This window comes from Buceros rhinoceros, unplaced genomic scaffold (assembly GCF_000710305.1).
Source record: "Buceros rhinoceros silvestris isolate BGI_N320 unplaced genomic scaffold, ASM71030v1 scaffold15763, whole genome shotgun sequence".
In the NCBI taxonomy this organism is placed as follows: Eukaryota; Metazoa; Chordata; class Aves; order Bucerotiformes; family Bucerotidae; genus Buceros; species Buceros rhinoceros.
Window position 1 is genome coordinate 6,842 of NW_010405556.1, and position 12,631 is coordinate 19,472.

At 45.9% G+C, this 12,631-nt stretch overlaps 1 protein-coding gene across 1 annotated transcript in view; it reads left to right on the top strand.

The window, feature by feature from the left end:
• Positions 1–12,631, top strand: part of FOXP1 (forkhead box P1) — a gene marked incomplete at its 5' end in the record, with an annotated part of 33,860 nt that overhangs the window by 1,154 nt on the left and 20,075 nt on the right. The window contains one exon of the mRNA XM_010133786.1: positions 4,792–4,875. Within this exon, the coding sequence (XP_010132088.1) occupies positions 4,792–4,875 (84 nt within the window). The remainder of the gene's footprint in view (positions 1–4,791; positions 4,876–12,631) is intronic.

The following is a 12,631-nucleotide window of genomic DNA, read 5'->3' on the forward strand; positions in this document are numbered from 1 at the left end:
TAGCCGAAGCAATATAAACTATTTTAATACAAGTTTTATAAAAATCAAACTACCAGTCATAAAATATCAGAGTCTTGCAGAAAACGTTATGAGAAATGGTCTGGTGTTTTTAACAAGTCCTCAGGAATTAGGAAAAAAGCAAAAATCTCCAGTCTCCCTGGTAAACTGAGATATGAGATAATCTTTTACCAAGATGCAGTAATATTCAGGCTGAAGGCAAATCTAGATTCTTCAGTTACAGTCAGCCTGAAAAGCACTGAGCCTTCCCTCCTGCGGCCGCTGGGAACGGTTGTGCAGCAGCTCCAGGAGGATGCCCTGTGTTACCAGTTGACAGAGATATTCTTGGTTACCACCTCCCCCCGTGTTTTTGAAAGATTTATCAGTGGTGCATCCTGCTAATTGTTCTAAGTGACTAACGGTTACAACTTCGTGCTGGGGGATACCTCTTAGCTTAGAGCCGTTGCATGGGAAGGCAGCACAAGGTCTCCAAGAGAAGAACATCATTTCAAAGTGGTATGAAGGCTATAAAGCTCTGGATTTGTTTTTAACAATCATACTAGCACAGCAGGGAGGGTGAGTGGAGGCTTCGTTTAGACAGGGATGTTGATAGCAGAGTGTGCACTGGCCAGCAAGGATAGGTGGAGGAGGAGGGTGGTCTTGCTTCTAAAGTGTACCTGCAACTTCCATCTTCTCCTTTCATCGTGCGTATCAGTCCTCTGATACTTAAAAAAAAAAACCTGCCTAACTACATACGAGGATTTGTCCTCCAGTACCTAGTTTGTCCAGCTGTGACCCATTTTTGCACAGAACCATGATAAAACCGAAGTCTGGCCCCATAGCAGGGTTTTCAGCGGCAGGTCTGCAGCACCCAGCATGTCATAGCAGGAGCAGTTGGACTAAGGCCGTTCCCCAGATACTTCTGCAGCAGAGCAGTTCCCAGCAGAAGTGAAACCAAGCCCTGTGGCCAACTGTGAGCTAGACAGAAGAGGGACCCATCACCTTTCCCACCCGACCCGCAGAGCTCAGCACTGATGAGAAGCGTTGCTTTCCAGAGGAGCTATGAAAGTATCGCGTGCTGCTCAGGGTACCGCACCGCTTTGCACATGCACAGCCCCACAGGGGTGTACTGAGTGTCGTAGACAGAGATAAGCATCGAGTCTTTTAAAGAAAGTAATTTTAAAATTAACTTTTTTGGGAAAAAACAGGTCAGATCTGCTCTGCGTTTGATTCTAAATGGCCCTTTGCAGAAGTATCTCAGAGATTTGGTCTCAGCGTTTCCATCCCAAACATACTTAAAATATCACAGACAAGGTAGAGATCTTCTCATCTTTCACTTTGTTTAAACCATCTTGACATGACCATTTGTTGCCATTATAAACAGCAAGAATTGGGCTGCTGGGTAGAACACAAACATAGGAACGTGTCCCTGTCCTTAGCTAATTCCTAGCTGGAATAGGACATCCATTTTGCAGCACCACCTTTGAGTGGAAAAACATTTCAGAACAGCAGCGAGGCTGGGATAAGTTCAAAAAATTGTCTCCTAGTGGGAGAAAATGGAAGACCGCTGGCTGTTTTCCGTGTAGTGAAAAGAGGGCCTGTTCCCCTGGAGCATCCGTTGACGCTCTTGAGAAGCTGCTCCTAAACCTTTCCGGTGCACGGCCTAACTAGGCACTGACGGGAGGGAAGAGACTACGTCTTGGTTGCCTCTTGCATTGCCCATGACTGGCTGCTTTCTCCTTTGCCCTTGGTCTGTCCAAAACCCTGGTGCTAAAGGGATCTCCACTTCTGTTGATGCAGTCATGTTGCTCCTGTTGAACGCCCTCACTTGATTTCCATTTTCGTATTCCTGCTCCTTGCCATTATTTTCTGTCTGGTTTATCTCCTCCTCTTGTGCCTAACCCTTCCCTAATGCTTCTTGGTCACCAGTCTCCCGTGCTGCCCCTTGTCTTGAACCCCTTCTGGCCTGCACTTTCTGTGCCTTCCCTCTCCTGCCTTTCCTACCCGTGTGGCTTTAGGATTTAACCTCTCCAGGGCAAGATATGTGTCTTGGTGTCCAAGTTTGCAAAGCGTTTACCTTGCTCTGAATGTGTTTGCTGCTGAGCCACGGTTAGGCACCTGCATCATGGCTGTACCCCCCAGAGGTGAGGGAAACCTGACAAAATCAAGCTTATCGTGAAGAACTGGGTGTTCTTCTGAAAATTCCCAGCCTGCAGAGCTTTCCAAATGGATATAGGGAAAAAGGAGGAGGCTGCAGATGGGGACTGTTTGGTAGTCCTCAGGCGCCCTGTACAGAGCAGATCCTTTCATACATGGCAGAACAGTCCTTGCTACTCTGTCAGTAGATGAAGAGCATTTTCCTGCATGTCTACTAATAATGCCCGTTTCTGGACCGTCTGCACTCCAGTGAGTGCCACCAGTGAGCATTTGCTGCCATTGGTGGCCAAGCCAGCCCTCATGACTTCTTTTGTGTGAGTCCACTGACTAGAGGGGTTACTAGTAACATTCTAGTTTTGTATCACTACAGCTTCCTGACCTAAGGGAAAAAACAGTTTAAAGAAATTCTTTGGATTTTTTTACTTCTCTTCAGTGCTTTGAAACTGAGAGACCTCTATTTTTCATAATTTAAACTCCTGCCTAACTGGGTGAGTGTTTGAATTCCTAGACTATGACAAAATGCTAGCATGTGTCTGCCTGAAATGTCGAGAGGATCTTTAATAACCTCCATCCACCAGGAACGGCGTTAAAAGCTTTGCTAAGACGATGAGTGAAAACACCACAAACAAGGACCCCGGCCGTTTGGAGGGCGGTGCACGGCTCCGTTTCGCCGAGGGGGCCCGGAGGAAGCGCCGCAGGGTGTGCCCTGTGCTGCCCGGGTGCCTTTCCCTCCTGCTGCCGCGCCAGTGCAGGCAGGAAGCTTTCAGGTGCCTGCCTTTTATTTATTTTGGCTAGAAGATGTTGTTCTTCTGCAGTAGCCTGCAGACCAAAATTGAATGTGCAGATGACCCCGCCAAGCAGCTTGTGTGCCCAGCGACTGCTACGAACGAGAGATTGCACAACAGAGCTGCGCTGAGAGCACAGCCGTGCCTCGGTTTTAATCTGTTCTGTGCGAAGCACGGCAGCTGAGGGGTGAGACCTCTCCTTTCGCTGAGGAGGTCCTCAGAGGACTCTCAGAGGGAGAAGTTTCTGCTGCAGCGCTACGATAAGAGCCCGTCGCTGCCCTTCGGCTCTTCGGTGAAGTCCAGTGCAGATCTGGTGATGAGATTGCAGGAGATCTGCAGGTCTCAGGTTTTCTCTCCTGCCGTTGAGTTTTTTAACCAAAAAGAGAGCAGGCGTTTGGAAAGCCCAGTGATTTTGCTTTTGCACTTCCCGAGCACACAGCAGTGACAAGATTTTTTCCTTTAGTTAATTCCTGTCTTGGAAACCCGTGTGCCAAGTTCTATCCCATCGTGATGCCTTTCTGGCACGGTCAGAAACCCCTCGCCTTGCAAAGAGCGAGGCAACCTTGACTGTAAGGTTATGAAGGGGGATTTATGACCAAGTCTCCTTTTATACACCCGTAGCCCAGCTTTACTGCTACAAACAGATGATGGTGATAAGGTGGGAAAGGTTGTTTAAAGTTTTGCTGGAATGCGAGCACAGTTCTTCTCTTGGCACCAGGAATCTGCCTTGTCTAAGGCAAAATCTCAGCTCTGCAGAAATTGTCATTTGTAAGAACCTGATCCAAGAAATCCTGCTGGAAACAGGAGCCTTTATGTTGGGCATGTAGGTTAATAACACCCCTGTGTCATTAGCATTGTTTCTTAATATCTTTCTTCAGTATCTTTTAATACTTTTTTTTTTTGAAAGGCAGCTGGAAAAAAGTCCTATTTGCACATAAAAAACTTCTTGTTTCCAAAAATAATGAGATTTAGTGTCTGGCCAGTGCTTTCTAAGTGCATTGGGAAGCCATCCTGGCCAAGGATGCGTACGGTGAGATCCCGAGACACCGGCTGTGGCCTGGTGCAGATCTCAGCCAAAAAATGCAAGAGACATCCAGAGCAGGAGCTTTCCCCTTGGGCATGATGTGGCCGATGAGAAAGGGTGAAAGCCTCGGTCCTGGGGCATTGGAAGCCCTGAGATGGGTGCTCTGGGGCGCTTCCTGATGCCGTTAGCCTTTCCCAGCCTGCTGCCCTCAGCCATATGCCAGAGGAACGTTGGCACCTCACACTGCTGCTCCTGCTCAGGTTCCCAGCCTGGCAGCCCAGAGTGTCCGACCGAGGAGCTGTGCCACCTTCTGAAGAGAAGCAGGGCATTTTCTTGAGCCGAGGCTGCCCGGCGGAGGTGCCTCATGTGGTTTAACCACCGCTGTCTCTGCACACACCGCAAAGCCTCTTCGTGACCAAAAAGCCACGGTCCATTTGTGCCGCTTGTTTTCTGGTCTGAAAGGAGGCAAACGCCTCTCGGAGCCGCTGCCTGGCTTGCTTTCTGCTGTGCCTCCTGAACTGGAGTGGGGCTGGTTAATAAACATGATTCACTGTTGTCTTTTAGCTGTCAGGGCTAGAGTGAAGCTCTTGGTGCCGGCAGGTCTAGCTCTTCGCACTCGAGGGCTAATGCATTTTGCTTTGGGAAATAGTGACACCCAGCACTGCGCGTTAGCTTTACCTCACGAATAGACCATATACAATTTCCAAACTACTCAGCAATAAAACTCTTCTGTCTCATGCCTCGGTGCCAGCTGTTTAATTAGGAATAAGCAGAGGCTGGTTTTTATTCCTACGAGTAACAGAGGGTATTTTTTTTCCTCCCTTTCAGCTTGCGAAAGATAAAGAGCGCCTGCAAGCCATGATGACACACCTGCATGTGAAGTCAACTGAACCAAAAGCCACCCCTCAGCCTGTAAGTACCAACCTGTTCCCAGAGCAACTAAAACCGCACAACAAACCTCTCTTTCCTGCTCCCCAGATGTCTCCTGATGCAGAGCGTGGCCCGCTTCGGAGCCGGTGGCGGTGAGGAGGTGCAAAGCGCTGCTTTGCAGGAGGCACCGCCACGGGCACTCGGGCTTCATCATCCCCGTCTCTTCAGGGAGTTTGAAAGAAGTTTTGCTCTAAGCTGATGCATTGGGCCTTTTTCTGGCCTCGTGTACCAACCTGCAAGTCGTTCTGCGTCAGTCTGACTTGCATGAAATCTTAGGAAGTGTTAGGAAGGAGCTGTAATTAAATTATTAGTGTGTTTATTTTCCTTTCTCCCTGTCTGACAGACATTTACAGTAGGAGAGACTCTAGCTGCACGTTCTGATGATAATCGCGGTTACCCAGTATCAGGTTTTACACTGTTGAAACTGAGAAGGGAAACCTTCTCTGCCCCAGATTGCCCTTTAAAAAAGGAGTTGTGGGGGGAACTAAAGTGCCTTTGCAGCCCAAGGCAAGTCCTGGGCACCCGCAGACCCAGGCAAGTCTACCAGTTCGTTCCTGACCAAAATGACTCTTCTTCAGCTGTTCTTTTCTCCCAACCTCTTAATGCTGAAAATGGTCCTCAGAGCTTCCTTCCCATGATTATTCAAAATGGAGAGAGTGCTTTGCTTCTTGATTTTAAGATTTGTAAGATTTAAAGGTACGCTGGCTTTATTTGATTTTGCTTTGAGTCATTGTGTGAAAATTAATTGAGCGTTGACAATCTATAGTTAGTACTAGCAATTTTAATCAATATGCAATGATGCAGCATAATGACAAAGTATTGGTTTATCTGTTTTGACTGATTTTTTTTCTATAAATAAAGCAAACACACACCCATATATGTGTGATTTATGGTGATAGAAATAAAAAGGAGTCAGACTATTAACTCAGCAAATATGGTAGCCTGCCAAGATGCAGTTGGTAGACAAAATTAATGTCTGAAACAGAACACATTACAGAGATAGAGAACATAAAATCATTAAACACTTCGCGCGCACATTTTTACTAGAAAAGGATTTCTCAGTTTCCATGTAGTTGGAAATAAATGGCTGCAGAAGTGCATAGGGAGGCTACTAGACAGAAAATTGCAGGCTATTCAGCAGCGCTGGAGCAGATGTCAAAGTCAACGGGAAATTTCGGCACCTTCTTGGAGAGGGTTGAGTGGTAGATACCAACCCTTCCATTTAAGCTGTTAAGATCACGCCTAAAATTGCGTGATCCGGTGGACAGCAGCCCTCTAGAGTAGAAGCTACTTACAGTGTCTATAAAAATAGCATTCTTCTAGTTCCTCGCATCCATCTCAGCCTCGATGCAAATGCTTCAGCGCATTGTTGGCAAAGCGTGTAGACCCAACAGAATGAGGAGGAGGTTTGGTTTCTATAGCTCTTACTGGATTAAAAATTAAAACAGCGGAATAATCTGGGAGTCTCAAAGCGCTCTGCCTTGAGGCCTTTCATAACAGCGGTGCCCCTCAGGAGGAAGGATTAAAAACGAAAGGGAGGAAATCATAAGGCAGCGAGCGGCGTTTGGCAAGGCAGCTCGTGATCGATGCTCAGCCGCGGAGGGCAGGAAGCCTTCGTGGGCGTTGTAGGCTACGGAGATACCAGGCGGTGTCGCCGCGAAGATTAGTGTTAACAGCTAATAAACAGGGAAAAGCAGCGGTAAAAAAAAAAAGCCAGGGGGGTGGGAAAAAAAAGTGAACGCAGGGGGAAAAGGGCTGTCTTGATTAGTATTAAAAATGTTTTACATTCTGGAAAATTATAGCTTTGTTGGGGACCTCCTACTAAATTTATTTTTAACTGCTCTATTGAAAATTCTGTACCACTAGTCAACATTATCTCTCAGTTGCTCAGCACAGTGTTTCTTTATTAAAAGAAATAGGCATGAATATTTTTGACTGAAAAATTAATAGCTTTTGAATTCATACACAGCAGGTTTTCTTTTGCAAAGAAGTCCAATATCGCTGCACAGCACTTCTATAACCATTTATTTAGAGTCCAAGTCAAACCTTTGACAGCTAGAGCAGTGTTACAAGCCAACATAAAGAACTCCAAGATGTAAACCAACAATAGGCAGTCTGTGTGAGGTTTGCCATTGTCAAATACATAGATTGTTTGGATTAGTTTATGTAAATGTACTGTTGTATTACCCTTTGGAAAAAAAAAAGATCACATTTGTGTATGAAAAGTGGTTTCGTTCACAGGCAGCATTATAAATTCCTTATCCTTTAACTTACATGTTAGAAGTAAAAATTGGTGCCTGACAGGCCCATATTGTGTGGCACTCTGTTGTTGGATTGAAACTGCCTTCTTTTCATTTATTGAAATATAGAAAAATTTATTATAGATACCATCTGATAAATCAGAAATTATTAAAATATGTATAGGTGAAGCATTTGAAAATTAATTATAAAATGTAGAAGTACAGTATTTTGCATAAATTGTGCTTTCCTACTGAAAAAAATACACAGACTGTGCTAGACCCTAGTCCTTTCAACTCAGTGGGATAGGACTTTGGTAAAAAGATCTGATGACCATTATTGCAGTGCAAAGTATTCTCTACATCCAGTAATTAATTTTTTTTTTTTTTTTGCTAACATAACTAATGCAAGGTGTACGTTAGAATGAATGTATTACGGAACGTCAGCGATTCTAAAGGAAAGAGCAACTGCGAATCCAAACATAGCAGTGAATTGGGATGTAAAATCACAGCCTTTTCACGACTGAGGAGATGTTTTTATTCTGCTTAAAGGGTCTTAATGCTTGTTGTTAAACTATTTTGTTGCTGGGACGTAAAGTCGGTGACTGGGCATCTGTGTTAGCCACGTGCCGTTTGTCATCCACGCTGACCGCTGGTACCGTCTTTGCCTTTGGGGCATCAGGCAGCTGGTTTTGGACGTGTTGGACCACAGCCAGGGTCCTGGTGGTTGTGCATCGTTTCAGAACTCACCCAGCTTTGGGGAACTGTTGCTTGTTCCAGTCTGGCTGTGTCCATCCATCAGATCCCCGCCTTTGAGAGGCTTTAGCTCCTTGCAGTAACCTTGACCTTGGGAAGGGCAGCGGAGGGGCCCGTGCCTTTCACTCCACCAGTCCACCAAGACATCTGTTCAGTAAAGCCTTTTAGTCCTGTTAAAGCCGATGGGATTTAAGCACGCTCTTATGTAGCATAGCGGCGGATGGCCTCAGCCTCTGGCAGAAAGGTGCATATGCGGGGAGGTCACCATCGATGTCGGGTGCTCTGCGAAGGGCAGCTCTTGCCCTGCTCCTGAGGAGCTGCTGGGCAGACAGGAGGGGTCTGGGGAGGGAGAGCGCATCAGGGGCTGGGGCAGCGCTCAGCTCAGCCTTTAAAAAAGTCCAGCCTTATCATTAAAATGCCCCACGATGCAGCACTTGAAAAGAAGATGGAAGTATCTCGCACCTTAACGCTTGGAGCAGACAGAGTTGTTCCTGTTGCTGCTACGTGCGGTGTTTTGGTGAGGGTAAAGGGCCCGAGTAAAGTGAGAACAAAGGCGGCTGTGAAGGAATATGTTGTGACATGGTTTAGTAAGGTGAATTGTTTTCACGATAAAAAAACCCCGACCACAACACAAAAGCCAGAACAACGATCTCTCAGGAGTTGCCATTCTGGTTTTGCTATCAAGATACCTTCCCCTACGTGCTCTTTTCATTGGTGTTAGCGATCAGCATAATAGGTTGAAATGGAAATGTGCTTTCTTTGGGGGGATTAACTTATGTCGAAGTTCATAGGAAGGGAAGGAAAAAGCATCAACCAACAAGTAATTTTGCATACGAGGTGTTACAGCCATCCTTTAAAAATAGACAGAAAACTTTTAAAGAAACTTTTGGCACTTTAAATAAAATGCACTGTTAGGTATCCCTGCTTTAATGTATTTTTTTTACCCTAACCATAGCAGTTATGATTGTTTTGAAATACTGTTTTTAGCAACTGTAATAACAAAGCATTTTAAAAAAATAGTCTTTTAACTGTTGAGGTAATGACTGAGCATTTTAGCTGCTGTAGCCATACTTTATAGTTTGAAAAAAAATAACGATACGCAGCAATAAAGAGAGATTCTCAAGCACAACAAAAGCTGTTTTTATATACTGGTTTTCATTAAGTCTCACTCCTCAGCCTCGGTTTCCTTAGTGTCGCTGCCAATAACAACACCTGCTAAGTGATCGCTGCCTGCCAGGCGCTGCACCGAGTACGCTAATGCGGCCAGGCTGAAACGGGAGGGGAAGCCACGGCCTTGCACAAAAGTTTTAGGCCCAGCGTTAGCTTTCTCCCACCCTTGGTGTCAAGAAGAGGAGCCTCTGCTCTGGAGCGTTCCAGTCCCAGGACCTCGGTGCAGATAAATCCTCAGCCCCAGCTGGGACCAGAGTGGCAGCATCCGCCGCAGAGGAGTCACTGCCCTGCAGCAGTGGGTATGGCCCCACCGTGACGCTTCGAAATATATATATATATACCTTTTTATTTCTTCTAAAAGAGTTTCAGGGGCTTTTTTATGTGCAGCCACAACTATTGTCGTGTAAAATGTTTACTCAAAAAGAAATCAGACTGAGCCCTAATGGGAGAGCCACTTACTGGAAATCTATTTTACAGGGTGAAGGAGAGGGTTACCTCTCTGCCTTGTTTATATCTAAGGAAAAAAAAAAGAAAATGACTCAGTTTTCACCTCTGATAGGAAGACATGACTATTTCTTGAAAGGAAAGGTTAATAATAAAATGCTAAGCAGGATATTGAATGGTGGAACAATTATGGCACTTACGTTTAAGTTAAAACAGTATGAGGAACTGTTCTCAAAACCCCGGACTGGCTCGGTGACTGAACTTGCAGAATTCTAGGACCTAAAACTTGGGGGTTTGGTGGTTTTTCTGTTGGCTTTTTGTTTTCACTTCTTGTTTTGGGGTTGGGTTTTTTTGTTGTTGTTTTTGGGGGTTTTTTTTAAGGGTGGAGGAAATAGCCTCCCGCCCCCCATCTCCAGCACAAACATTATGCAACCATTTAACTCTTTGTTGCAAGAGCTGTGCTCGCAGAGTGCCCCGCGTTGTGCCTGACTGCAGTGCAAGAGTTCTGGCTCGTAAAGTGCGAACTCCGTGGCTGAGGCTCCCTCCCCTCTGACAGCAACGATGCCTCATCCAAAAATTCTGGTGTGTGGGAAACAGGCTGTGTACAAAATGCCAACACGAACAACTTTTCTAATCATAGTAACTTGTTTTTAAATAGAAAATGCAAACAGGGAGAAACTGTGTCAAGTTTCCATCAGGAAAAGAAACCCTCCCAGCCCGGTCCCTCCCTGATCTTTGCCCTGAACAATCACTCACGGCCGCTTTCACGTTTCTAATTGACGCCAATATTAAGATTTAATAGTTTACCATTCAGATTAATAATTCAAGATGGCAACAAAACCAACACCATTCATAATTTGTTATTCTGCTCTAATTCACAACCGATTTTTCAGCCTTTGCGCTACAGATGCAACAAAGAAAGCAGCAGCGAAGGTCTGCGGAGGGAGCGCAGCCCTCTCCTCCCTTTCCTGAGCCTGTGTTTTGGTAACAGCAGCGGCAGGGATCGGACCCTGGCTGGAAGAGGAGAGTGTCATCAAATAAAACACGGAAAAGGGAAAAACTTCACTCGCGATCGACAAGGTCGTGTTTCATTAACTTGTTGGTTCAGGCTCACAAATGGTCGTCGGAGGTGAAACGCAGCAGACTCGCAGCGTTCCAGCTTTTTGTTCTCTCTTTCCTCACAGACTGCAGTCATGTTTAATTTGGAAACCGGGCTCCTTTGGCAAATTAGCAATTAGAACAATTTTGTGGGAATATGTATATGTGTCATTAGTTTTCCTGCAAATTAATAGCAAGAGCAGAGGTCAGGCAGAAATTTTCCACTTGACTGCAGCTCCTCTGTTGAGATTTGGCACTTTGTTTTGGAACGGCCACAGCTGCTCAAAGCCACAGTCTTCCTTTAGGAACTGTCTTTTAATTAGTTTACCTCATAGCCATTATTACAAATATTACTGCCTCCCCTCCTTGAAATAAAATTACTGTTTCTACAGAATATTCCAGTGACATCTTGCACCACTGCACATTGATGGTGGGGTCACTTGGATGCAGCGTTTAATCATTAGATCACCTCCATAAGCATCTCCTAATTAGAGTCCTTACAATACAATTTTATCTGGTAATTAGCTGAGATTGGCTGCTTCCTCTGTAGCTTATTAGTAGCAGCCCAGCAGTGGGTGTGAATCGCAGTGTCATTTGTCAAGCCTGTTAAAGCCCCCCCGCTCCTTTGCTCGTCCTCTTCTGTGTTTATTCCCAGCCACTACCTGCGCTGAAAAGCCTAAAGAAATTTAACTCGATTCACATTCTTTAAGCTGGGAACGCTGACCTTTGTGGATCCTTTCTCGCAGTTCCCTAGTAGAAACAGATTAAATGTTAAGTTTTTACACACTGAAAAAGGAAGGGGGCTCTTTCGAAATGGAGTAGTTGGAGCCGTAACGATGGAGCACAAGCGGTGATCTTTCCAATGGGAGGGCCCGGCTGCCGAGCCCGCGCTGGAGACCGGCACTTAAAATTGATGCAGATTTGCTCGCAGTTATTGGACTGTTAAAATGTCCATTTAGAAACTGAGATAAAATACAGTAGATTTAATTTCATGGTGAGACCTGTCAGTTGTACTATTATTATCGTCACTGGTCCTTTTATCATACGTGATAGATGGATAACAGGGAGGCATTAACAGGCAGACATATACAAGTCCCTAATCAGTGTCCTTAAATCACGCCAGTCAACAAACAGACCGGGCTCCCGTCGGTGGCACGTGGCGCCAGCGCCCGGCACCGCGAGCCTGTGAGCCGATGTGCTCACCTCCCGGCTGCGGGTAGCGCTTCACCCCAGCACGGACTTCTCTGGGAAATCAATACCCGTATTTCACCGCCTTTCACAATCCCTCACTGGATTCACGCTCTCTGGCTTTGCCACAGAGTGTTAAGTATTTCCCGCTGGAAGGCGAAGCAGCGTTGGTAAGCACCTGCACAGAAGGATGGGTGTTGGCAGGTCTGCCGCTCGCCCCCTCCTTTCCTTGGAGCAGTGTTTGAGCTACCGGGGCACCATCGCAGCCCTACGGCACCGCGCTGGGTTTGAGGCTGGGGCCTCCCTGGGCTTGCTCTGACTCACCGTCGGGCGGGACGAGAATCGCAGTTATCTGTCATTCATCTGTGCCCTTTCTGTGGGCGATGGGCTTTTTGTGTCGGTACCCTTTCCCTTGCCTTTGGTTTGGATAAATCCTATTATTTCTATAAAGAATGGTTATCTGTGGCTATTACCTCATGAAAGGGATGCTGATGGGAGGTGTCTTACCTGGTTGCCTTCATACCGGGAAAATGGCTACAGTGCCTTGTGGATAAACATGACATATTTGGGGCCATAGCTGATGAGTGCGCCTTGCCTTCATCTGAAAAGGTTTGATGTCCAGCAAAAAGGAATTTTGATCATGGGCAAAAGTTGTAAAATTGTGGCCCTGTTAAATTCGGTAGGAATTTTGCTACTGACCTCAGTGGGGTCAGGATTTCACCGATATTATTCGCAAAACCGCCTAAGGGAAGGAAATGTGGAAGCAGTCAAAGAGCCGTTTTCTTGGCCGCCTTTTCTGATGTTGTAGTTAAGAGATCGGGTTGTTTGTTTAAAATACTTCAGCA